Source organism: Lepidochelys olivacea (assembly GCF_965140295.1).
Source record: "Lepidochelys olivacea isolate rLepOli2 genome assembly, chromosome: 8".
In the NCBI taxonomy this organism is placed as follows: domain Eukaryota; kingdom Metazoa; phylum Chordata; order Testudines; family Cheloniidae; genus Lepidochelys; species Lepidochelys olivacea.
The window spans coordinates 49839450-49866896 of record NC_140418.1 but is presented as its reverse complement, the minus strand read 5'-3'; the positions used below and the strand labels follow the sequence as shown (position 1 = coordinate 49866896).

The window sequence follows — 27447 nt, the reverse complement described above, 5'->3', positions numbered from 1 at the left end:
CACATTCAGTCTTTCAGGGATTCAAGTGGTGGGGGCATGAATGCACTCAGACTGTGACAGAGGTTACTTGACTTCTACCAAGTCACAAAATCTCCATTACCACACCGTGCTGTAGTGCTGCTCAGGCCTGACACCCATGGGGCTTAAAGCCTTTTGCAATGCTGCCATGAAATACGATCTCTACATGCAAGCAGTTGGGAGGATTTAACACTACAGGAGATCATTGAGACAAATAGCTTGGGAATTTTCAAAAGCTATAAATCAGGACAGTGTCTCCCAGCAGGGGCTCTCGGTATAAAGAGACAGAGCCACTCCTCTCCATAAGGGGCACCTCACCTTTGGAATTCACCTTCCTCCTCTCTCCCTGGCTCTCAAATAGGCCAAATCTGAATGTCAGGGCAAGCTGCTAGGCCCCTCTCTTATGGAGGGAGGGATGATCAGGGTGTGACTTTCCTTGGGTATTGTCCATTTCATATTTTGGGGGGTGGTCAATTGCTGGCTCAGGGAAGTGGCTATTTTTTTTTTTATGTTAAAGACACCTAGGGCCCAGGATAGAGGCTTTTTGCTGGTTATAAATCTAAAAACATCAGTCAATCTGCACTGGGACTCACTGGGGCAAAAAAGTCACAGCAGCTGTCAATCCTTTGGAGCGGAAGCCGAGCCAGAGGCACATCATTGGGCTGGAAGAAACACTCACACTAGCGCAGGATTGAAAAACTGGGTGCATTACATGGGAGGAGGGAACCTCTAGAATCGGCCACTGTCAGAGGCAGTGCACCAAGATGCACCATACATCTGTTCCAATGCGCCACTCCTGAAGTTCTGGTTACTACCCACAACCCAGTAGCTGCTATTAAACTTCATTTAGAGAGTTCGCTGATAACTGCACAGCTTCCTCATCAGTATAGACATCAGCATGATTCATTCCGCTTATTCCACAAGTATCTGGCACCTATTTTAAGAGTGGCATGACTGCACCCTAGAATAATATACATTTATGGGCTCTGAGCTAGCATCACACCATTTGGTCACAATCAATTCACACCCTCTGCAAACCAGCTGTAATAAAACTTTTATTCCAGGTGACCCACAGGGGCAAGCCACTGATTTCTCCGGCTGGAAGGCGGACCCACACTGCTTTTTCAGCAGCAGTTTCTTTCCTCTCACTCAAGGCGGGTTCAAGTTATCATGTCCGAGTCAGCAGCTAAGACATGCACATTCCAGCTCACAGGGCACCACACTCCCTCCAGCCAGAGACAGTAGCACCCATTGTAATGCGCCCCTAGCTTGCCAGATGCCTACATGGATTGGGTCAGGCATGTGATGACCAGATTCAGTGAATGAAGACTGAGTCCTCTGTCTCTCACCTAGATGTGTGGTTATCCTCCCTGGGATACACTATCCTACGTACTCTATAACTGTCTTTGTGTACCTCAGCTGGTGCTCAGTTTTCACCCTGTAGCCTATCGGTTGTGAGTCTTGGTCATTGTTATTAAATGGCCTCTGTATGTCATTCATCTGCTTGGGCAGGCAGAAGTTAAAGGTCCCAAGCCAGGTTCTCAAACACCAGCCTCCACATTAGGACCTGCAAACTCTGGATGTAAATAATTGCCAGTGCAATTTTGCACCAGCAATGACTTGCAGCCACAGTTCATGTCATTCAGACACTTCAGCCCCGACTGCACCCACAAACCAGTGGTGGACCTAAAGCTCTTAAACTGTGGGACAAAATTCCACCTGTGTTTATTAGTACCCACAATATTGCAGGTGCAAAAACAAAGTCTTGATAAAGGCCAGACTGAAAAATACAACCCCCGGGGTACTTTCCAGCCACACTGATCTTCTGACCAGCGTTTCTCCTCTCTCTCAAACTAGCACCACTCTCAAGAGCCAGCGACAGGCGGGGGCTATTTGTACCTGCTGCCAAATTTCCTAACACACAGCCACTCTCATTGCTGGACAGTTTGAGCTCAAATGCTCTGAGAGTAGGCAAAGGAGGCCTGAACCACACAGGTCTCTCTGCCATGTGGTTTGAAATGCTTGCATAATATCCCTGAGCCAGCTGATAAGGCTGGCCACACACAGGTCAGTCCCATTCTTCCCTATCAGCGATCTGATTCCTTCGCCCCTACGGTGTTTTGTTACCCGGCTTGTTCTGTTAATAATACAGTACCTTAGTCAGGGAAGCAGCTACCAGATCTCTCTCCACGTTAGGGTGTGTGTATCTTTGTGAGGAGGGATCTGTATGTGTGCGCGCTGGTGTGTCTCTCTTCCTGTAGCATGTGTCTATGGATAGCACATTTGTGTATGTGTGCTGTGTATGCTGTGTGTATAGCGCATGGCTCTGCGTGTGATGGTGTGTCTCTCTGCCTGTAGCATGTATCTGTGTATGCGTGTTGTGTATGCTGTGTGTACAGTGCATGGATCGGTGTGCGGTGCGTGTCTCTGCTTGAAGCACGTGTGTCTGTGGCTAGTATGTCTGTGTATTGTGTATGCCTGTGTGTATAGCATGTAGCTCTGTGCATGGTCGTGTGTCTCTCTGCCTGCAGCATGTGTGTGTTGTGTATACCTGTGTGTACAGCGCATGGCTCTGTGTGTAGGGCTGTGTATTTGTGTGTGTGACTCTGCATACCTGCGAGTGTGGGTTTCTGTCTTCCCGGTTGCATGTGCACCTGTGGCTAGGACCTGCCTGTTGCCTTGCGAGATAGCATGTGCCTGTGTGTTGTGGGGTGCGTCTGTGTGAGGCGGTGGGTTTTTTTATGTGCCTCTGTGCAGCTGGCCTCAGGTCTCTCTTCCCGCAGCATGTGCAGACAGGTCGCCCACGGGCCAGCGCCTGCACAGCGTGTCCCGTGGCGTGGGTGCGAGGGCGGCGAACGTGGCCGGAGGGCGAGGTGTCCCCCCAGTGGCCTGGGCCCTGCGTGGGTCAGAAGGGCCGGGGGCGGGTCACGCGTGGAAAGCCGCCGTGCCGCGGAGAGGGAGCCAGCGCGAGCAGAGCTGAGCGGGAAAGCTCAAACAGGCCAGGGCGTGAGCCCCGGGGCCGGCCTGAGCCGGCAGTCGCCCCAAGTACGGCGGGGAGAGCGGGCAGGGCGAGGGGCGGAGCGCTGGGAGGCCGCTGGCAGCAAACATCCCGAGCCGTCAGCTCACCACTTCCTCTGGCTGCTGCGAAACTTCTCAGGCGGCGGCGGCGGCGCGGGACCGTGGCCGGGGCAGCGCCCCGGGGAGCGGCAGGTAAATTGCTGGCGGCCGTGCCAGGGCGCGTGGACGTAGCCGCGGGGCGCCCTCCCCGGTCCCAGCGCGGGGTGCTCCCGGGAAGCGACTCCCCGTCGGAGCGCTGGGTCACCGCGCCCTGTGCACACAGACGGCGGGCTGGCGGAGCGAGCAGCCTGCTTACCCTGTTGCTCTGGGACCCCTATTATCCAAGGCGCGCTCCCGGGGCCGGGCGGACATCACCGGGAGCTAGCTAAAGTACTGTCCTCCGTTGGCTAAAGGGAAACTGAGGCACGGCAGCGGCGCTCAGGGGTTTCCCTGAGGTCCCCAGCGCCGGAACCCAGCATGTAGCCTGAGCGCCCTGTCTCGGATCTGTAAACAACACTGAACTTATGCCGCGGGCGCCAGCACTGTGGTCCAGCCCACAGGCCACTCGATTGGGAGGCAGGAGAGCTGGATCTGCCATTAGCCTTGGCGAGTGACCTTAGGCACATTACTTCCCCGCTCTGTGCCTCAGTTTCCCCACTCCATTTGCTGGTCCGCTCTATTCCACTATAAAATCTTTGGGCCAGGGATTGTGTAGGGTGCCCAGCATGATGGGGCCTGGAGCTTCATTAGAGCCTCTGGCTGCTACTGGAATCCAAGTAAATAATAAGCTGCTGCTGGTGCTGTGGATTCTGCGCTGTTATTTAGCTGTGAGTTTGGAGAGAGCCATGCACAGGAGAGTCAGAAAGTGAGAGCTGCCTTTCCTGAGCACGGTACTGGGAGGGTGGGGGGTAGGTTAGCTTCACTGTTAAAGTGGCACATGCTGAACCTCTCAGCACAATTGCCCTCGTGTATAATGAACAGCTCCGGGGTTCCTGACTTGGTATTGCTCTGGGGCTGTCTCCACTATGAGCAGTTCAGACAGCAGGGGACGCACCCTCTCCCCTCTGTGAGCTGGCCAAAGGGTCTCCTCCTAATTCCAGCAGGAGTGACACAGTATCCCCCATATCCGCCTGGGCCCTTCTCCCATTCCAGTAGCTGGAGCTGAGAGAGGTATGGAAACTGACATGAGCTGTGAAGTAGAGTTTCTTTCTAAATAAAATTTCTTGAGTTTTAAAAGGCAAGGGAGATCTCTCCCAGACCTCAGATGCCTTTGCTGGGACCTGAGCCTGGTGTAACAGGAATCTTTGACCCACAGTTGTTACAAACGTTCTTCTGCATTGGCTGTGCCAGTCAGAGGACCTATCTGGCCTAACCTATATAAAGGATACCAGCATGCTGTCCTTCAGGGATCCTAGTTCAACACTCAACTCATACTCAGGTTCTTTGATCTTATATCTTGACTTTGAGTAAGGCTTTTGATACTATCTTGCATGACCTTCTCATAAAACAAACTAGGGGAAATGCAACCTAGATGGAGCTACTATAAGCTGGGTGCGTAATTGGTTGGAAAACAGAGAGTAGCTTTCAGTGGTTCACACTCAAGCTGGAAGGGCATATTGCAAGGCGTCTCACAGGGATCAGTTCTGAGTCCGGTTTTGTTCAATATCTTCATCAGTCATGTAGATAGTGGCATAGAGAGTACACTTATAAAGTTTATGGACGACACCAAGCTGGGAGGGGTTGCAAGTGCATTGGAGGATAGGATTAAAATTCAAAAATGATCTGGACAAACTGGAGAAATGGTCTGAAGTAAATAGGATGAACTTCAATAAGGACAAATGCAAAGTACTCCACCTAGGAAGGAACAATCTGTTGCACACATCCAAAATGGGAAATGACTGCCTGGGAAGGAGAACTGTGGAAAGGGATGGGGGGGGGTTATAGTGGATCACAAGAGAAATATGAGTCAACAGTGTAACACTGTTGCAAAAAAAAAAAAAAAAAAAACACATTCTGGGATGTATTAGCATGAATATTGTAAGCCAGGGGTTCTCAACCAGGGCATATGTACCCCTGGGGGGGTACACAGAGGTCTTCCAGAAGGTACAATAACTCCTAGATATTTGCCTACTTTTACAGTAGGCTATATAAAAAGCACTACCAAAGTCAGTACAAACTAAAATTTCATACGACTTGTTTGCTCTATATACTATACACTGAAATATAAATACAATATTTATATTCCAACTGATTTATTTTATAATTATATTGTAAAAAGGAGAAAGTAAGCAATTTTTCACTAATAGTGTGCTGTGACACTTTTGTATTTTTATGTCTGATTTTGTAAGCAAGTAGTTTAAGTGAGGTGAAACTTGGGTAGGCAAGACAAGTCAGACTCCTGAAAGGGGTACAGTAGTCTGGAAAGGTTGAGAGCCACTTTTGTAAGCAAGACACAAGCAGTAATTCTTCTGCTTTACTCTGTGCTGGTTAGGCCTCAACTGGAGTATTGTGTCCAGTTCTGGGCACCACATTTCAGGAAAAATGTGGACAAATTGAAGAAAGTCCAGAGAAGGGGTAACAAAAGTGATTTAAAGGTTTAGAAAACATGACCTGTGAAGGACGACTGAAAAAATTGGATTTGTTTAGTCTGGAGAAGAGAAGACTGCGGGGATGGGGGTTGTGGGGGGGAGAAGACATGATAACACTTTTCAAGTACATAAAAGGTTGTTTACAAGGAGGTGGGAGGTAAATTGTTGTCCTTAACCTCTGAGGATAGGACAAGAAGCAATGGGCTTAAATTGCAGCAAGGGAGGTTTAGGTTGGACATTAGGAAAAACTTCCTGTCAGGATGGTTAAGAACTGGAATAAATTGCCAAGGGACGTTGTGGAATCTCCGTCATTGGAGATTTTTAAGAGCAGGTTAGACAAACACCTGTCAAGGATGCTCTAAAAAATACTTAGTCCTGCCATGAGTGCCGGGGACTGGACTAGATGACCTCTCAAGGTCCCTCCCAGTCCTATGATTCTATGCTTCCTGGAATGATAGGGGCTGGTCACACTGTGAAGGCAACGTGTGTAGGCCCTGCCCAAGGGGGAAGAGGATGGGGATGGGGATGTCTGGCTTCCATTTCTGAGTCCCCCCGCACTACAAAATTTCATTCCCAGTTTGCAGCACTGGTGTTCAGGGCAGAGTTTTGTGACATAGTGCTGGACGTGCCAGAGCCCAGGCTGCACTGGTGCTTGCATTTATGGCTAGCAGCAGTGCTGCAGAACAGATACAAAACATTGTGTTGACCAGGCCTCTGGGGCTGATCCGGGAGTAGCTTGGTGCACTGGAGAGGTACAGCCATCTCTAAGCCAGGTCATTCATCAAGCAGAGGCAGGGCACCTCAGGCTCCCAAAAGGAGGCTGGAGAGAGACTCGAGAGTTGGGAATAGCAGGAGCAGGGCTGCCGAGCCTTCAGCCAATCTGAGTGGCTAAACACTCTTCAGTGCTTTAGGGTTTTGTTGATGAAAATCTGCCTTTTCCCCCAGGGTACTGGAACATGGGTCAGAACAAGAGCTTTGCTGAGCATGAGGATTTCAGTTCACAGGGAGTCACAAGATCTAGAGATGGGGTTGAGCCATACATTTTAGCTCCAATGTTGGGGGTGGGTGCAAATCCCAAGGCTGCTGGTTCCAGCCAGTCTCTAGTTAGAACTTTTATTATCAGTTTCACACAGACAATTCTCAGTAAGGAGTGATGCCCCACAGCTCCAAGCAATATTCAGCCAAAGCCTCCAAGATTCACAGGGCTGCCACCTCAAATCTTCAAGCAGCCCAGGCTGCCTGGAGAATCTTCCTAAAGGGCTTGCAAGCTTTGGTAAAGAATACAGCAAGCCCAGTCTGAGTTTCAGATCAGTCAAAAAGAAAAATGTAAGCAGAGGAGTTGTGCCAGGTTGATTATACAGCTTTTACAGAGATCTAGCCAGAGCTCACGAGAGCCATCAATTAAATATAGCCTGTGTAGAAACATGGAACCTATTCAAATCACCAGAAAAGCTCTCAGACTATAGGAAGGAATCATCCCTGTACAGAGATCAGCTGGTATCAAATAGGATCATCAATGCTTATTAGGACCCCGCTCCTTCAATAAGCTCCATGCAGGTGAATCTCTGCTGGATTGGAGCCTCCAGGCTACGAACAGTAGATACTAGATACACATGGGGATGGTATTTTATAGCATATTGTGAAGGATAGACCATTTACTAAATCTCATTTTAGAAGTAGTTTTGGACAAAGTTCATTAATAACATTATGAGCATACAAAGTCAGATGGGAACAGTATCATTCTATTGTTGTTTGAATGATTATAAAAAGGGTCAAATTGATCAGTGTTCTTTAATTTTATTGCACTATCAGTATCTGCATACATAGATGGTGTCTGGGCCTGTGCATGCTTCTATGGTTAAATTTTCAAAATAGTTTCACTTTTAATCTCATGTTTTTAAATATTCATAACTTGCCAAATCATTCACCTTTGGGGAGAAAATTATCTACGCTTGGCTTCTGTCTGATATTTTCAGAGGGGCAGGGAAGTGAAATTTGATCAAAATCCCTTGAGCCGTTTGTGAGCTCTGGAAGAGTGAAGGGAATATACTATTCACCATTTCAAAAACATCCTAACCAGGCTTTCTTAGGTAATGTTACAAGGAAACCAGCTGAATGTGAAACTTGCACTGACCATGAGTAATGAAACATTTCCTTAAGTCTGCAGGTATGCACTGAAAAATAGCCCCAGTACATAGGTGTGGCAAGTTAAGTCCATGTTGGTCCAATCAAAGAACTTGCAAGTGTAACATCGACAGACCCTGGTTGTTGTCGGGCAGGATCGAACCAGGGACGTCTGGAGCTTAGTGCATGAGCCTCTACAGCATAAACTAAAAGCCAACTGGCTATTACTTAAGGCTGTAGAGCAGACTCATTTTCCCCCTCTCTCTTAAGTGGTCTTGGTGCCACTAGATGGGACAGAACACCACACCCAGAAGATGTGGGTGTTATCCAAGCTCTTCTGGTGAAGTCAGCAGAGCCATGTACCATGTTTAGTTATTTAGACCCCTGCAGAGGGGAAGGAAGGGAATGCCACCAGCTCAGAATGCTAGCACTTTGCACCAGTGTAACGGTGCATTGCAGGGCAATAGAGGTTAGGCCTTGTCTACGTTAAGAAAACGTGCGTCAGTGCAAGTGCACTGATCTGGCCTGGTCTATATAGAAACTTAGTAGGTGGCAAGCCAGGGTGTAAATCTACAGTGCTCTAGCCCACTACATACTAACTGACCACATGAAATCTGCTACCATGCCCCAAATGTTCTGTAGTGCGCTTTGACCTTTTAGTACACAGTAATAGGGCCCACATGGTCAATGCACAACAAGCTAGTTTATGTAGATTTACACCCTGGCTTGCCATGGACTAAGTCTCTGTGTAAACAAGCCCTTACACTGGTGCAAATTCCAAATGCAGGCAGGTTGTTCTAGCACAAAGTGGGACACATAGTGTAGCTTTTTGATAAATTACCCAATTAGAGTATGTAAGTCCCACTTTGGGGCAGTACAGCCCCCCACATCTCCATCGTGGGTTTGCAGTGGTGTTAACTACATCCATGCAGTTACACCAGGGCAAAATTTTTCTTAAATGTAGGCAGGCTCTTATATGTATATATTTCAGAGAGTCACAGATTCCAAGGCCAGAAGAGACCATTGTGAATATCTAGACTGGCCTCCTGTATACCACAGGCCAGAGAACTTCTCCTGCTCCCTCCCCCCCACAATTATTTCTAGAGCAGAGGTTTTAGAAAAACAGCCCATCTTGATCTAAAAATGGTCAGTGATGGAGAAGAATTCATGATGACCCTTGGTGAATTGTTCCAGTGCAGGGCATGGAATTGCTCAAGCTATTACCCTCCAGATTTTAAGTTTTCTATTTTCTTCCAATTCCCCTCCCTTAAAAACAGCTACCCACCTCTAGGGCATTAAATATACAAAGTGTCAGCATTGTGAGAACAAGCACTCAAAAGTCACCATATTCCACAAGTTAAAGCCTCAGTTCTGCAAAGGAATCCAGACAAGTCTGCGAAGAGTCCTGGTGAAATGAGACATAAGAGCATGTCTGAATGGATCGATTTGTAGGATCAGAGCTTGAGGTTGCTGCAGTCCTATGAACTTGGCCACATTACACAGATGTAGTGCTTTCCAGTCCTTTTCCCATTGTTCAGTGTAAATCTTAAACTTCTTTTTTAAAATATTTGGTTACTACAAAATACACAGGATGTGACCAACTCATGTTGCCGGAACAACTCTTATAATTTTAAATTTCCTGACACTTTTAGTGCTTGACCTTGCAACCTTTGCATAGTATCAATGCTAATTATTTGGGTTTTGTAATTTGTCCAAGTTGTCAAATGAAGATCTCTAAAATTAGATGCCTAAATCCACATTGAAGTACCTAAATAAGTGACTTGAGGTTCTGGGCACCTGTCGCTAACATTAACTTTAATAGGAGCTGCAAGTGCTCAGCACCTGGGGGGGGGGGGGAGGAAAGAGTGTCACATCCTTTATTTAGGAGCATAACTTTAGACAACTAAGTTTGACAATTTATATACAAGAGACAAAAACACAAACATGTCCTATTGATACATCAAGTAGATGCCTAAAGCTCTGGTTGCAGCAAATTCTTCAAGTTACAACAAACTTTTCTCTGACTCATTCCTATTACATGCTTAGTGCCGGGAAAGGGTCATTATAATGTACTCATTTCTCTCTTCCATAACTGCTTTACAAGTGAACTAAGTGGCTCTCCTAAAATCAGGACTCTGATTGCATTTGCACAGTACCTGCTTGTACCATCCTCAGCTCTAATCAGTTCTGACACCCTCCCAAAAAAACTCTGACTATCCAAATGAATCAGTCCGTAGTGCCTCCTCCTAGTCCAGCCCTGAGCACTCAAGAGACAGCTCCTCAGTCCCAACTTGCAGCACCTTCTGCTCCTCCAGACGTGGGCCTGGAGCACCAGAAGAAAGTCAGTCACATCAAACTTCCCTGCTAGTTTGAAAGGTGCATACGCTGGGATCTGTGCAACAAACCCCTTCTGGCTGAATGGGGGTGTAGACTAGTGAGGCACACCCTTCAGCAGCCTTACTGACAAGGCTGTTTGTGATCTGAGCGTTGCCAGCTCTAAACTGAAATTTCATAGCTAGGGATGCCAAAAAATTTTCAGTGAGCACCCCCCCCCATTATTGCACTAACAATCTTCATCTACAGAGCAAAAGGCAACAGAGGCCCTAAATAATCATTTAAAGTTAGTTGTGTATCAGATTTAACTGAGGGTCAGATTGGGACCCTGGCAACAAGGCCTTACAGGTGTGGAAAGCCCCCCTACTGCCCTGGACCAACTACCTGTGTTCCTAATAGCTGTGTGAGGACAGAACTTCCGCCTCCACCTCCCACAATGCATCACTAGCACAACTGAGCAGGCACAGAGGGTGGAATTTATTTACACCTCACCAGATCCAGGTCTGATGCATGTTACTTCCCCTTCGAGTAAGAGTGAGAACCACAATGTGGCTTGTGGTCTGCTCCTCGGGCTGCACAGCTGTACACTGCCCCTTACTCAGGGCTTAAGGCAAGAAATTAGGGTCCATTTGGGCTAGACATTTTACACATACGTTAAGAGTCACGTTCAATTTATTCAGCTATGTTTTAAAGGGGAAAGACAGCCATGGCAACATTATAAACAGCTCTGCTTTTCTGTAACCAAGTAATTACAATTTAAAAAAGAAAATTGCAACCTCTGTGACAGGGTCAGGCCAGATAGCTACAGGAGAGTGATAGAAGGTAGATATTAGCCCCAGATTAAGCAGATCCCTTTTCCCTGAGTAAGATAATGGGCGGTTCCAGAACAATCCGGAAGTTGCTGGAACCAATTAAGGCAAGCTAATTAGGACATCTGGAGCCAATTAAGAAGCTACCAGAATCAATTAGGACAGGCAGGCTAATCAGGGCATCTGGTTTTAAAAAGGACCTCACTTCAGTTAGTGAGGTGTATGCGAGGAGCTAGGAGCTAGAGGTGCACAAGAAGCTGAGAGTGAGTAGGTGTGCTGCTGGAGGACTGTGAAGTACAAGCGTTATCAGACATCAGGATGAAGGTCCTCTTAGGGATGGCGGAGAACCCAGGCCTGCCATCTACTCTGGGTTCCAGCCCAGGGCCCTATGGATTGCTGCTGTCTATAGTGTCTCCTGTGACAGCTACAACGCCCTGGGCTACTTCCATGTGGCCTCCTCCCAACACCTTCTTTGTCCTCACCGCCGGACCTTCCACCATCTGGCCTGACCCTGTCACACCCCCTTAAAACTTTCAAGACAGTAAATATAAAGCATCTTGCTGCAGGAATTAAAATATACATCCTGTTTTGTCTAAAATTACTTTTCTTGTGGAGTAGAGTATTATGGGAGTCTGACTTCCCGTTTATGGATAAATGGCACTATAGCTTCACACACACACAGAATATCCAGACAAAAACAAGATATTCTGTTTGTTTGATTACTATTTTTTTTTCAGTTCCACAAGGATAAAGTCAATAGGGAAATACAATCAGTTCTAAAAATTATTTACAGGAGCCTCTGGGGGGTGGGAGAAGGGGATGAGTGTTGGGATTTTAATATTTTAAACAAGAGGCTCTCACATTTTCCCCCGTGATGCCCCTGTGCAGGAGGGTGGGAATCTAGGCACTCCAAGGAGACAGTGTTGTCTAATAGATAGGGCACTGGTCTAAGACTAAGGAGACATGGGTTCTATTCCCATCTCACCCACTGGTGTGCTGGATGACCTTGGACAAGTCATGTCACTTTTCCGTGCCTCAGTTTGCCTATCTGTAAAATGGGGATGTTGAGACGACTCCTTTGTGAAGCACTTTGAGATCCACGGACAAAAAGTGCTATATACGAGCTAGGTATCATCATTCATTTGTTTTCCTATTTAAATAAAAAAGGCTCTTTAACAATAATCAAGGAGAGAGGCACCAAAATTGACTGAAGCAACATTTTGCTGCAAGTGTTCATTCCCTATTGTAGCTTATTAATGTTATTTATTGTTTCCATTACAGTAGCCCTAGAGGTCCCAACTGAGATCACAGCCCCATTGTGTTCAGCCCTGTACAATCACAATGTACTGAGGGAGTCTCTTCCTCTAGATTTTGGCCCACTGAATTAAATCCAGCTCCAGCCATTTAGGCCTTCACCCTGAAGCAATGGGTCTCGGGTGCACACCTACAGTTAGGCCTGTAAAGGGTGCACCAGAATCCACAGATGTACCTTGGGTCTATGCCAGACAGGTACGTAAATCCAGATCTGGTTTTTCCATCACTAGGGGCTACTCCCACCATCCATCCCCAGTAGCACAGAAATCTAGGGTGGGATCTTTGCCCAGTTCCAAGTGAGCAAACAGACAGAAGAAAGTTTTGTCTACAACCGCCAGAGGGAAATTCCAGGCTGGATATTTTTGCCCTCCCTTCCTCAACACCCCATATATGGTAGTTTTCCTCTATAGTCTCCTTCTTACCTTGGGCGAGGTGTGGGCTGTGATGGAGTGGGCTGTGTACACACATGTGCCAGTATGTATGGCACATGTGGGGCATAGTGTGCACATGTGTGAGGAGGCATGCAGTATGCAGGTTTTGGCCAGTTTAGTCCCCTCTATAGAACCTAGTAACTGGGGTTGCCCTGGTGTGATCCATCTGGCTTTTGCCAGTAACCCATAGGCGTTGGAAGGCAAGTGGGGACAGTGCATGCCCTGCAGGGACACATGGACAGATACAGGTGTCTAGCTCCTCTCAGTTAGCTTTGCCAGCCGTTCCAGTTGCGACACACTGCCTTGGTGCTAGAGGGAAACCCTCCCCCAAGCTCTTTGGGGCTGACGCAGCTCCACTTTACCACCACCCTGCATTGCCAGGCTGTGACACTTCCCTCCCGATGGGAGGGTCCCACAGTAAGACGCAAACATCAGGCATGAAAGTTTGTCCCAAAGGCTGCCCTCGGCCGGATCGTGTCACAGTAAAAGCTCCTCATGGCTGGAATTCAGGGAGGAGGAGGAGTGGTGGCTGGGATGGTGTAATCTGTCTGACTATAGCCTCCTTAGCAACAGTCACTCCACTTGGCAACCCTCGAGGCTGGAAACCGGGGGAGTAGTTGGACACCAGCCTGGTTTGCCTTCTTTTTTCAAATCCTGCTCTACCCATTGCATACTGTTTAACCCCTAGTTGATGTGCTGTGATGCTGTCCACACGCTATACACCGCTTCCTGCAGCGTAAAGGATCCAGCCCCACTGTGACAAGGGGCTATGGTCATTGTCTGTGGACAAATGAAGGCTATTTGTGTATTTGTCAGCTAGTCAGTCCACCCAGCCACAGGTGCCCACAGCCACTCTGTCTGCTTGGCTAGGGTACATGGGGTGACATGTTGATTTGGGAAATGCTGCTCCTGAAAGCTTCCAGAAGTGACATTGCTAAGTGAGCCAATCACATTGTGCAAGGCCGTGATGCACTTGCTCCTGGAGGCAATAATAGCTTTCTATGTGCCAAGGTGTAGCAGCAGGTCAGGTGGCCTCATACTTCTACAGAGCCTAAAGAGAGTGTTTTCAGTGTAGCCTGTCTTAAAACATTAATGAATTAAGCCTCATGATCCCCTTGTGGGGTAAAGAAGTAGCACTATCCCCATGTTACAGGTTGGGGACTGAGGCACAGAGCAAGTAAGTGACTTGTCTAAGGTCACAGAGCACTCAGTGGCAGAGGTGGGGACAGAACCCAGATCTTATGGCTGCCAGATCATTCTCCCCAAAATCTTCTCCCCCCTAGTTTTCTGGCCTTTCTGCTTGCGACCCCAGCCACATCCAGGCATTGCAGAGTCACGTGCAAATAAAGATATGTAGTTCAAACATGAACGTGCTTAGCAAAGTTATGACGTCCTTCACCACATGCAGATCGGGTTTGGGTTGGCATCACATAATACACCTGCTCTCAGGGACCACTCAAAATGCAAGCAATTAGGGTCAGGAGTGTGCAAACGCCCTTCCACCCATGCTGTCTTGTGCCACGGCATGGGTTTTCCTCCTGCTGCTGCCGCCTGTGAAATACACAGACAGAGGGCACCACCTCAGAGAGCCAACTCTGCACCAGAACAGTGACATGGGGCTTAGGGCCAGGATTCAGTGTCAATGATATTCAGCCAGGGCCAAAGCATCACAGAGCATTTGGGTTTGTATGCAGTTAAAGGGGGTAGCTTGCCTAAGTTGACATGGGTCATGAGAAGGCCAGAATCAAGGGACACTACCCAGAAGAATTAATGCCCATCACAGACTCTAGCCTTATACTGATATAAAATTATAACCAACTGCTCCAGGTGAATGCTTCCTGTCCTTTTTAGAGCCTTAAGAGTTACACTGTTTGAGGGGGATAGGTCATCAAAAGAGCAGCCTGGTTGTCCACTGGGTGCTGAGTAGAGCTGGCTGCAGTTTTTCCATGCAGAATTTTACACACATCATTTTTAATTAAAAAAAAATAGTGTTTTGTCAAAGCAGAAATGTTTGCTGGAACTGTCCATTTCTGATTAAATGGGGGTGGGGGATGTTGAAATACTCAAACTGTTTCAGTTTTCAGGGTTTTTTTTTCTGTTTTCAGCAACCAGAACCTGAAGATTTCAGCCAAAATTGACATTTAAAAAAAAAAAAAATGGCTCCACACTTTCAAGTCATCAAAAACCAAAACTTTTTGAAATGCTTCTGTTTTGGCTGCTGAAAATGGATTTAAAAACACAACAATATGCCAGACAAAAAAATATGTAGAAAATTTAGATGAAAAGGGTAAAAAGTTTGTTTCATCATAATCTGTTTTCATTGTTTAAAAAAATCAAAACCATTTCTTATGCAGCTGTAATGCTGCAGTGTTCTGAAAATCCAGCTGCTCCCACTGGGATACTAACAGCTAAGTGCTGAGCACTTTGGCAAAATCTGTCCCTTGTTTTGGTGTTTAAATAAGACCTGAAAATCTAGCTTCCTCAGTGGGTGCTGAGCCCTTGAGAATTTGTCTCTTGGTTTTCTGTGATTCAGCAAAGAGACATGACCAGGAATGCATCATGGATCTGGATTCCAGACAGTGTTTAATTTCCCAGGGGCAGAATTTCTAATAGCAGACTTCTTCATTCTCTTTCAGGCCACGTAACGCACCATGCCTGCTGCGGTAGTGCAAAATGGCAGGTCTGACTTGGTGGAGAGTAGGATGTCACTGCGGGCGGAGGGTAGTAAAGGACTTACCAGGGTGCACACATGGCCCAAACTGCAGTGGACAGCCCTATTTTAGGCTGACAAAGATGCTCTGTGACAGATTAACACCTCCCGCAAGGGTGTCACATCCTCCCTGTGGCCAGACAGGTCAATGAAAGACTGGATCATACATCAAGAAGGGAGACCATACATGTTGAGTTACTGTTTAGAAAAACAACAGAGTCCAGGCTTTGCTGTTCATTAAAACAGAGGATGTGACTGCAAATCCAGAGCCCTGGGCAAGTAGCAGCATCCATCCACTAATGAGATGTACTGGCCCACTGGCCAGATGTACTAGCCAGCACCACAGACACGAGCGAGAGGGTAAAACCTTGGGTATCGTTGCTTGTGAGAGATACAGAAAGGGTCAGACAGCAATAAATGCCGCCCACAACAGGAAAACAGCAATACAAACATGGGTCCTTTAATAAACTAGGGTCCCTGGTGATTCCCAAAACAAACACCACAGCAGAGATCTCCCATAATTTAATAGTTGTAGAACACAAGTGGAGTCGAGATAACCAGGTTCTGTCTCTACCAGAGACAGTGTGTGAGCAAGGTCTGATTGTCAGGGGAGGATTGCAAGTACAACCTCCACTGAAACCTGCCAAGTTAAGTGTGGGTATGTTTAAGGCATCCATGGTTGAAAGATATGGACCTGCTCCTCTCTGCCTCTGTTTCCCCTCTCTATAAAACAGGTATTCCAATAACTCACCCTGCCTCCCAGAGAGGCTGTGGGACTTGAGTTGTTAACGCAGGCCAAGACCTTTAATAAATAACAATACTAAGCTTTCATATAGCGATTCTTCAGCCAAAGCTCTCAAAGCACTTTCTAACCCTTGAGTGGAAAACACTAGGTAAGCACAAGTTTCGATTTATTAGCCCCTAAGTCATCTGCCAGTTCTCCTAGCAGGTATCTGACCACAATCTCAGCATCATCCTTAACCTGGTCACGTCTGTGGGGAGTCAGAGCCTCCCAAAGTACCGCCCTTTCAGACAGCTCAAACCCATAAGGCAGGGGTTCTCAAACTTTTTTTGCTGGGACGCTCTTTAAAAAAATATTTAAAGCTGTGACAACCCACCCCCATCCCATGCTACCCTTACTTCTGCACTGCTGCTGCAACGGGGTGCCTCGCCTCCCCCCCACCCAATAGTCTTATGACCCCCTTTTGAGTCAGGACCCCACATTTGAGAAACACTCCCATAAGGGCACCACCTCATGCAGCCCCTCAAAGGGCTTTGTTAGGTCTCTGGGGAGGCCGAGTGTGAACCCAAGAGGCGGAGCCAGCCCTCTGACCTTGCCCCTAGAAAAGGTATGCTTTTTTGAGGGAACCTGCAGGTCAGCAGCACCTCGCACTCTCCCCCAGGGAAGGAAACCTTACACGAGGCCACAAAAATGCTGCTCCTTCCCCTCCACAACCCCACCCACTTCTTGCAACAATTGCAAGGTGAGTCACAGCAGCTGCATCATCTGTCAGGCTCTGCACTGGGTCAAAGAGATGTGCTCACCCCACCACATTTTCTGACACTCTTCTTCAAGTGACTTGAGCCTGAGTGAAAGGTGCCTCTCTGATACTCCTGGAGACTGAGATCCTCTGTTAATGTAGCCACAAGGGCGTGCTTCTCCCACCTACCTACCTCCAAGCATACTCCAACACCACTTAGGTCCATAGAAAGACTCCCACTCATTTCAGTGGGCATTAGATCAGGCCATGTGCACCTCAGGCCATGACCTGCTGGGATCATCTTGAGTTGGGAAGAGAATTGAGTCTACAGCTCATCTCCTGACCTCTCTGCTGAGCCTGCCCACCATATAGGGGCTGTGACCCAGACACTCAACCACCATGGCTAGGTAGATGTTACTACCCTCCCTCAGACAGCCAAACAGGCATCAGTCAGTATCAATGTTCAGTCACCACCAATCTAGACCTGAACCAGTGACCTGGTGATTAAAGGCTTTGTACCCCATCCAAGCCCACCAGGAGCCCAGGAGTCTGTCAGCTCTAATCTGAGCAGCCTTCCATAGAGCTGGCTACCTGCCAAGTTAGACCAAGTAGGACAGCACTAAACTAGCAGCAGGACAAGGGGGTAATAAAAAATAAAATAAACCCCACAATTCCCTAGGCATATTGGGGGATGGGACCATATTTACCCCTCCCTCCCCACACACACAAGCATTCACACATTCTGAGCAAATGCACCTCTGATTGAGAACCACTGGTCTATGTCCCCGTGGGGGTACACAGAGGTCTTCCAGGGGATACATCAACTCATCTAGATATTTGCCTAGTTTTACAACAAGCTACATAAAAAGCCATAGTGAAGTCAGTACAAGCTAAAGTTTCATACAATGACTTGTTTATACTGCTCTATATACTATACACTGAAATGTAAGTACACTTTATTCCATTTGATTTATTTTATAATTATATGGTAAAAATGAGAAAGTAAGCAATTTTTCAGCAATAGTTTGCTGTGACTTGATTAAGGACTGAGAACTGGTTAAAAGACAGGGAACAAAGGGTAGGAATAAATGGTAAATTTTCAGAATGGAGAGGGATAACTAGTGGTGTTCCCCAAGGGTCAGTCCTAGGACCAATCCTATTCAACTTATTCATAAATGATCTGGAGAAAGGAGTAAACAGTGAGGTGGCAAAGTTTGCAGATGCTACTAAACTGCTCAAGATTGTTAAGACCAAAGCAGACTGTGAAGAACTTCAAAAAGATCTCACAAAACTAAGTGATTGGGCAACAAAATGGCAAATGAAATTTAATGTGGATAAATGCAAAGTAATGCACGTTGGAAAAAACCACCCCAACTATACATGCAATATGATGGGGGCTAATTTAGCTACAACTAATCAGGAGAAAGATCTTGGAGTCATCATAGATAGTTCTCTGAAGACGTCCATGCAGTGTGCAGCAGCAGTCAAAAAAGCAAACAGGATGTGAGGAATCATTAAAAAAGGGATAGAGAATAAGACAGAGAATATCTTATTGCCCTTATATAAATCCATGGTACGCCCACATCTTGAATACTGCGTACAGATGTGGTCCTCTCATCTCAAAAAAGATATGCTGGCATTAGAAAAGGTTCAGAAAAGGGCAACTAAAATGTTTAGGGGTTTGGAATGGGTCCCATATGAGGAGAGATTAAAGAGGCTAGGACTTTTCAGCTTGGAAAAGAGGAAACTAAGGAGGGATATGATAGAGGTATATAAAATCATGAGTGGTGTGGAGAAAGTGAATAAGAAAAAGTTATTTACTTGTTCCCATAATATAAGAACTAAGGGCCACCCAGTGAAATTAATGGGTAGCAGGTTTAAAAGGAAGTTCTTCTTCACTCAGCACACAGTCAACCTGTGGAACTCCTTGCCTGAGGAGGTTGTGAAGGCTAGGACTAGAACAGGGTTTAAAAGAGAACTGGATAAATTCATGGAGGTTAAGTCCATTAATGGTTATTAGCCAAGATGGGTGAGGAATGGTGTCCCTAGCCTCAGTTTGTCAGAGGGTGAAGATGGATGGCAGGAGAGAGATCACTTGATCATTACCCGTTAGGTTCACTCCCTCTGGGGCACCTGGCATTGGCCAATGTCAGTAGACAGGATACTGGGCTGGATCGACCATTGGTCTGACCCAGTATGGCCATTCTTATGTGACACTTTTCTATTTTTATGTCTAATTTTGTCAGCAAGTAGTTTTTAAACGAGGTGTAACTTGGGGGTACATAAGACAAATCAGACTCCAGGAAGGGATACAGTAGTCTGGAAAGGTTGAGAGACACTGAAATAGATGGTGATTTTCTGGTTTGGCCACCAAACCAAAAATCACACGCAAAAATTCAGTTCGTTTTGAACCAAACTTGACTTTTTTTTGTTTCTCTCACTGAAACAAAAACACATTTTGTTCGGATCAAATGAAACTATTAAAATGTTTATTCGAATTGACATTTTCGGAACAAAAATGTTGAAACACTTTTTTTTTTTAAATGAAAAGTTGAAACTAAATGTTTTAACATTTCCCGCAGAAAAAATTTCAGGTGTATTTTCAGCCAAAGCTATTCACTTAATTCAACTCAAATTTGTTAAGCGTTCCCTGGAAAAATGCATTTTTCAGTGAATAGTAAATTCACCCCCAAAAAATAAGTCCAGCTTAACTGCTGGGACCTCGGGAACTAATCAGGGTGAAGACACAATCTCTGTGGAATCACTTGAAAGCAGGCCTTGTGGATTCCTTGACAACTTGGCCATCACCCATACAAAACATGATGGTAATGACTAAGAGGTAAGAGTTGGACCAGGAGAGGCAGGAGCAATGCAGCACATTGACAAGGGGGAAAGTGGTCTGGGCCGCTGCCAAGAATGCAGTGCTTTGCTGGTTACGTGCACAGCTAGGGGAATGCCATTGTTACGTCAGCCTCTGTTGAAACTTGTATAGTGGATAATGGTTCACCTCCCACAAGAAACCTCGACTGTGAGAAACACTTGGTTAAAAAAAACAAAATGGAGGGCTGCAGGTGGCTCGGGGAACAAGCAAGGGGCTACAGAGCCTTTAACTTCAGAGTCACAAGTTGAAATCTAGCGCTGGTCTGCATAGTCTGAGCAACGTTGCTATCTAAATGCTGTAGGTGTGTGCGCGTGTACACTACAATCTGATTGGTGATTGCAACTCAGGGAGGCAAACCTGGGCTAGGTTTACCCACACAAGAATGGCTAAAAAAATAGCAGTATGGATGCTGTGCAAGCCCGCTGGAACCCTGGGGGGCGTACTTACATTGCTAGCCTGTGTTACCACTTCCATGCTGCTGTTTTTAGCTGCCTTTCTACCTATCCTGCAATCACGCCTTGGACTGCCGCACAAACGTACTGTGTGGTAGTTGGTATGCTGGAGGGGGCAGCCCACTTTCTGGTCCTCATTACGGAAGCCACCCTCACAGTCTCAGCCCAGAGGTGAACTGTCAAGTGCACTCTGTAGGCAGTACTCAAAGCTCACCACAAGCACCTGTCATGGCTAACCAGGGTTGAGGCATTGTGGGAAGACTAGAGACTCCCAGCTAAAGCCTCACCAACTTCTACCCCAAGTGCAAGGCACACTTCCTTGACCTGCCTTCTCCAGCCTCAAACACAGAGCTGCATGTACTTTTAAAAAAAAAAAAAAAACAAAAAACCAAACACACCTACCAAAACAAACACTGCACCAAACATACAGTTCTCTGCTGGGGAAAGGAGGAGAAAGAAAGAATGACCCACACACAACAAACAGGAGTCATGTCATGTCATGTCATGTCATGTAATGACTGACTGGAAGGTGCTCAGACACTACCGTGTTGAGGGCAGCATAGGAACCTGAACAGAATAGAACTAGCACCTTGCATTAAATTTCCTTTGCAAGAGATCATCGTAAAAGCAAGTGAAGAATCCTTTTGAAAGTGTCCCTCCACATCTGCATTATTTGCCATCGCTCTACCATTTCAGTTTGTTTTTCCAGCCACGGACAAATGCTACCCCTTTTCTTAGGGGCAGTGGCCCATACAGACGTACAACCCAGTAGTCAAGGTAGGAATGAACAAGCCTCAAAAGGTTTCAAGAGTCAGTCCAGATAAAGCACTCACACATTTGGATAAGTTACAGAGTAGCAGCCGTGTTAGTCTGTATCCGCAAAAAGAAAAGGAGGACTTGTGGCACCTTAGAGACTAACAAATTTATTTGAGCATAAGCTTTCGTGAGCTACAGCTCACTTCATCGGCTGCATTCAGTGGAAAATACAGTGGGGAGATTTATATACACAGAGAACATGAAACAATGGGTGTTACCATACACACTGTAACAAGAGTGATCAGGTAAGGTGAGCTATTACCAGCAGGAGACGGGGGGGGGGGACACGACCTTTTGTAGTGATAATCAAGGTGGGCCATTTCCAGCAGTTGACAAGAACATCTAAGGAACAGTGGGCGGGGGGAGGGGGGAATAAACATGGGGAAATAAATAGTTTTACTTTGTGTAATGACCCATTCACTCCCAGTCTTTATTCAAGCCTAAGTTAATTGTATCCAGTTTGCAAATTAATTCCAATTCAGCAGTCTCTTCTTGGAATCTGGTTTTGAAGTTTTTTTGTTGAAGAATTGCCACTTTTAGATCTGTAATCGAGTGACCAAAGAGATTGAAGTGTTCCCCGACTGGTTTTTGAATGTTATAATTCTTGACGTCCGATTTGTGTCCATTTATTCTTTTACGTAGAGACTGTCCAGTTTGGCCAATGTACATGGCAGAGGGGCGTTGCTGGCACATGATGGCATATATCACATTGATAGATGTGCAGGTGAACGAGCCTCTGATAGTGTGGCTGATGTGATTAGGCCCTATGATGGTGTCCCCTGAATAGATATGTGGGCACAGTTGGCAACAGGCTTTGTTGCAAGGATAGGTTCCTGGGTTAGTGGTTCTGTTGTGTGGTGTGTGGTTGCTGGTGAGTATTTGCTTCAGGTTGGGGGGCTGTCTGTAAGCAAAGACTGGCCTGTCTCCCAAGATCTGTGAGAGTGATGGGTTGTCCTTCAGAATAGGTTGTAGATCCTTGATGATGCGTTGGAGAGGTTTTAGTTGGGGGCTGAAGGTGATGGCTAGTGGCGTTCTGTTATTTTCTTTGTTGGGCCTGTCCTGTAGTATGTAACTTCTGGGTACTCTTCTGGCTCTGTCAATCTGTTTCTTCACTTCAGCAGGTGGGTATTGTAGTTGTAAGAATGCTTGATAGAGACCTTATAGGTGTTTGTCTCTGTCTGAGGGGTTGGAGCAAATGCGGTTGTATCGCAGAGCTTGGCTGGAGACGATGGATCGTGTGGTGTGGTCAGGGTGAAAGCTGGAGGCATGTAGGTAGGAATAGCGGTCAGTAGGTTTCTAGTATAGGGTGGTGTTTATGTGACCATCCCTTATTAGCACCATAGTGTCCAGGAAGTGGATCTCTTGTGTGGACTGGTCCAAGCTGAAGGTGGAATGGAAATTGTTGAAATCATGGTGGAATTCCTCAAGGGCTTCTTTTCCATGGGTCCAGATGATGAAGATGTCATCAATGTAGCGCAAGTAAAGTAGGGGCATTAGGGGACGAGAGCTGAGGAAGCGTTGTTCTTAGCCAGCCATAAAAATGTTGGCATACTGTGGGGCCATGCAGGTACCCATAGCAGTGCCACTGATTTGAAGGTATACATTGTCCCTAAATGTGAAAGTTATGGGTGGGGACAAAGTCACAAAGTTCAGCCACCAGGTTTGCTGTGACATTATCGGGGGTACTGTTCCTGAAGGCTTGTAGTCCATCTTTGTGTGGAATGTTGGTGTAGAGGGCTTCTATATCCATAGTGGCCAGGATGGTGTTTTCAGGAGGATTATCGATGGATTGTAGTTTCCTCAGGAAGTCAGTGGTGTCTCAAAGATAGCTGGGAGTGCTGGTGGTGTAGGGCCTGAGGAGGGACTCTACATAGCCAGACAATCCTGCTGTCAGTTATCCAAATGACATTCTATCTTAATCCTCTCCAAGAAGGAAACCTCATGAGACCAGCCTCTCACATGTCACTGCTTCTGGTCTCCAGGGGAACCCAGAAGCACAGAGCTGTGTGACAAGGAAAACTGGAGTGAAAAATGTTATTTGAACTATTCTGAACTTATTAGATGTTCTAATTAATTCTTATTAGAGCTGAACCCATAACAAAAGCCCAGACCCAAACATTCCCCAAACTCTGGAAATGCCCATGTACAAATGTAGTGTCTCGAGTGCTTATTGTATTCAAAGCAGTACATCCACGTGCGGCTCGGATCCTATGCTCCCATGCCAGAGGTGGGAGTTTGATGCCGGACTCTGGTCCCATTTGCCCTGGCCCAGAAGGGGTCTGGGAATATGGTGCTTTCAGTCCATAGGAGGAGGAGGGGATCCATGGGCATTACTATGCAGAAGTCCTGTCATTCAGCAGAAGAGTGAGAATGGCCTAGGCAGTGTAAGCCAGCCCCCTCAGAACTCAAGCCCTTCGGGGAACTCGGTACTTTTAGGAAGACAGCTAGTGTTGGGTTTACACCATTGCTGCAGCCAGTGAGGAATCCTTTGGGACCCTAGACACAGCAGGTTTGCTGGAGGCTCTTCAGCACTGCTGGGCAGAAGGTCTGCATGATTCAGCCCACAGACCAAGCGTCCCAAACCATTGCCCTTTCGGGAGCTGCAGACTCATCTCTGCAGCTGGCTGAGCGCTCACCAGGCTGGCAGGCCCCATGGGCAGCGTTCAAGCTTTGTTGATCAAACGTGGATTTCAGGGCAGCCTCCTGATTTCCTGTTGTTTCCTCTGTCTTCACAGGCACTGTCCGGAGCTGCTGCTGGGTTCCATTTGCCTTCCCTCAGGGCTGAAAGCCCAGCAAGGGGACCACACCAGCCACAGGTGGGGAGAACAGGTGCCCAGCCAGCCAACTGCAATGGAGCAGGTCAGCTCCTTCTTTGACTCACTCTGGAATCTCATTCACACCAAGCACCAGGAAGGCATCTTCAACACCGTCTGCCTGGCAGTGCTGTTGGGGCTGCCCGTCCTCGTCCTCCTCGTCCTCCTCGTCATCTGCTGTCACTGCTGCTTCTGTAGACAGCAGACCAAAGGCAGCATCAACAGCAGCAGCAGCAATGGGCAGGTCCCAGCAGAGAGGAACAAAAAGAGGAAAAAGAAGGGTGAAGAGGACCTGTGGATCTCGGCTCAGCCCAAGCTCCTCCTGCTGGACAAGACACCATCGCTGCCTGTCTAGTCGGAGGGACGGAGCCAAGACCCTCCTCCCTAGGGAGCCCTTCTGGCCACGTGCTGCAAGGAGATGTTGTGATGGCTCCGTCTCTTTTGATAATGACTTTAAAACCAGGACTTTCAGGACAAGCCAGAAACTAGTGAGAGCACGGAGACATCACTAGAAGGCACGCAGTCCAGCATATCTTTACATGCACACCCAGAGCTGGACTAGGCGGCGTGCTCCAGGACACACACATCCATGTGCACAAGGACGTGCATGCGCTCACATGTACAAGCATTCACGCAGCTATGAGCACATGGATATTCACCTTCATGTGCACAACATACCTGCACTCCCATGCAAATGGACCTAATGTCACGTGCACAAAGCCATGCGTGCCCAGGGATGTGCACCCCGACAGGCACATGAACTTACATGTACACAAGAACATACACGCATGCACTTGAAAACTAACCCACCCTGGCACTCCTCTGCACACGCACGGGCTCTTGCTCCTGCACAGATATGAACACATGGTTACAGCACAATGAAAAGGGTTTTCCTTCACACCCTGGCAAGCTATTGCTTCACAACTCCTGAAGACACAGGTATCCAGCCCACTGCTGGAGCTTCCCATGGGGCTTCCTAACCCAGCCCTGCCTTACAGGCCAAAAGACGCTCCCCCAAGGCAGCAAAGCAGCCACCCCTACTGCTGGCAGCCACCCCCATAACAGAGGATGGCAAGAACAGATCAAAAGTGGCACAGTAAGAGACTGAAACCTTTGCACTGGCACTATAAAGCCTGTCTAAGACTGGCCTTGGTACAGACTGGTCCTTTGGCAGCTTGTTCTGCTGCAGGGAAGGTGGCTTCATTTCTATACAGCAGCGAGAGAGAAGACTCCAGCTAATTCTGCACAGAAGCTTGGCTCCAGCATTAGAGTTATTTATTTAATGACTACTAGAAAGGGTTCATTCATGGAACCCATGTATACTAGTCGGGCCCCGGAACATTGATTCCATGCAATAACTTAGGCCATGCACCCCCCCGGCACGCTAGACACACACGCAGGCAGAGCCACACTCCCACAGACACACAGGCATGCCCATGTAGCACACCCAGACAGTGGTACACACAAATGGGCACACACAGGGAGTAGCTCCTGCCATCCAGCTGTGCCGCTGGTCCAGGGAGCACTGCAAGGGCAGCTGGCTCTGGACTACAGCACGAAGACGTAGAAGGGAGCCTGAAATCCAGATACACTTCGTACCTCCTGCCCACCAAACCTTCCCTCCTGCCCCATCCTGCCCTAAGAGACATTGTCCCAGACAGAACCCCCCACAGTCAGCAGGCCACAGTCATCTGTGCCTCCTGCTCCACCTCTGACCCCAACCATGCCCTCTTTGACTGCAGTCTATTTCCCAGGGGTCCTGCCTGACTCCTCCCCGTGCATGCACGATTATCATCAAGGTTTATTTAAGTCACATTTACATGGTTTGCAAATAAACAGAGTGGGTGGATGCCATCATCTTTCCAACAAGCCAGTGCAAGAGACAAATATTTTTGCTCTAAAGGCTCTGCTGGGAACATTCTGCTTTAGTTTATTTTTAGCCTCCAGAGCAGACTACCCAGACAGTTCAGGGAAGCACACAAACCCATCCGGATCAGCCCTGGTGGAGCATGCCAAATGGTACAGCCTCCAGCATGGCAGACTCCTGTGTGGTGACCTCATCTGCAGCAGGGTGTCTCACCAACCCTCCACTAGAAGAGCTCTCTGACTCTAGGATACCCTTCTGCTAGGGTAAGCAGGCAGCAGGGCGAGCTGGCTGGGGCTTACAGAATCAGCCACTTCTGCTGTGCCATCAAAGTGCAGCCCAATTTGTCCGACTTTGTGACATCACTTCATGGGGTTTGGCCCTCACCCAACTGTGTTGTTCGGAGCCTCAACCCCAGCCTCACCCATGCCTTTAAGTAGATGCCTTTCAGCTCCTTCATTCACTTCATCTCCATTAAAAAAAAAACCAAAAAACAGGGACCCCCCAATTTCAAGGCTGAGAGGCAACAAATAAGAGTCAGATTTTAGCTTAAACAGCCTTAAGGGAAGCCTGATCCTAGATACCAACTCTCCCTGAACATCTCTGGCTCCCCCACTGCCCCAGCTTCTGCTCTGGGATATTTGATTATAAAATTACATCATTTTGGAAACAGAGAGAGAAATAATCTCTCTCTCCCTCTCTCACACACAAAACTAGAGCTAGAGGAAAACATAACTGGGGGTACAAGCACTTACTGGCTGGCAGAGAGGAAAATATAGCTAGTTGTGACATGGCTACCTTTGGGCTACAGCTGTTTTGCTCTGCCATAGTTAAAAGACCCAGAAAGGCATCCCGGAAAAATGCTTCCTGTGGGGGCCCTCAACCCTGTAAGGACCAGAGAGTCAAAAGAAAGGGTCGTGTCTGCATATAGGAACTCTACCACGGGCCCAAACCATTAAATCCAAACATGCCCAAACTTTGGGGAAGTTCAACTTTATAGCCCTGAGCCATCTCTTTAATGGACTGAACCCACCAGCCCAGAACTCCAGCTCCTGAAGACTTGGCCCCATCTCTATCCACTACATACAGTCAAGAGAGCAAAGCTCAGGAAGCTACCTTGTATGAGAGCCATCCTCTTGGCCAATACCAGGGATCGAACCAGCACTTCCAGAACTGAAAGTGAGAGCGTCTGTAGCTTGAGCTGCTGAATACCCCATCCTCTATGGGTCTGTGTGACACATGCTAACCAGTAGGTTCCATCTGCACAGCCAACAACGAAGCAGTGTCTGATGCACGTTCAGTACACCCTGATAAGGCCCACCTGGGCTCAGGTTCCTACAGCTAGCTCTGCCACTGTGGAGAATAGCCTCTGCCTTGCAGACAGTTCTTCATGTGCATGCATCTGGATTTCAGCATCGGCCTCTTCTGCACAGTTCATGCTCAAGAAAAATTTTTAAAATAAAACTTTTTTTTTTTCCAAACTCCTGAGAGAGGTTTTGTCTCCAGATCTCAGCCATTTCTTTCTTTGGGAAAATATTTTTGCACCATCTCACTGGCCTTGGATGTGACCTTTGTTGACTTCAGTCGAGAGGAATGCTGAAGGGCACCTCTTTTCAGCCAGTCGCAGATACATTATACTTAAAAGGGCAGTTTCCAATTAGTAACGTTTAGTGCGTCTCCTCGTTAATGAGTGCAGGCCAACCTCTCTTGGCATGAAAAAAAAAAGTGGGAGGAAGAAGAGTTATGCTTCTGCTC

General features: G+C 47.3%; 1 protein-coding gene across 1 annotated transcript; it reads left to right on the top strand.

The window, feature by feature from the left end:
- The first annotated feature begins 3122 nt into the window (after positions 1-3122).
- Positions 3123-27132, top strand: KIAA0040. Its single transcript, XM_084638022.1, has 2 exons — positions 3123-3228; positions 23751-27132. The coding sequence occupies exon 2, from the start codon at positions 23866-23868 to the stop codon at positions 24181-24183; it is 318 nt and encodes a 105-aa protein (XP_084494148.1). The 5' UTR covers positions 3123-3228; positions 23751-23865; the 3' UTR covers positions 24184-27132.
- Positions 27133-27447: the final 315 nt, after the last annotated feature.

Coding starts and splice junctions, on each gene's coding strand:
- KIAA0040 (XM_084638022.1), top strand. CDS start 23,866: ATGGAGCAGGTCAGCTCCTTCTTTGACTCACTCTGGAATCTCATTCAC.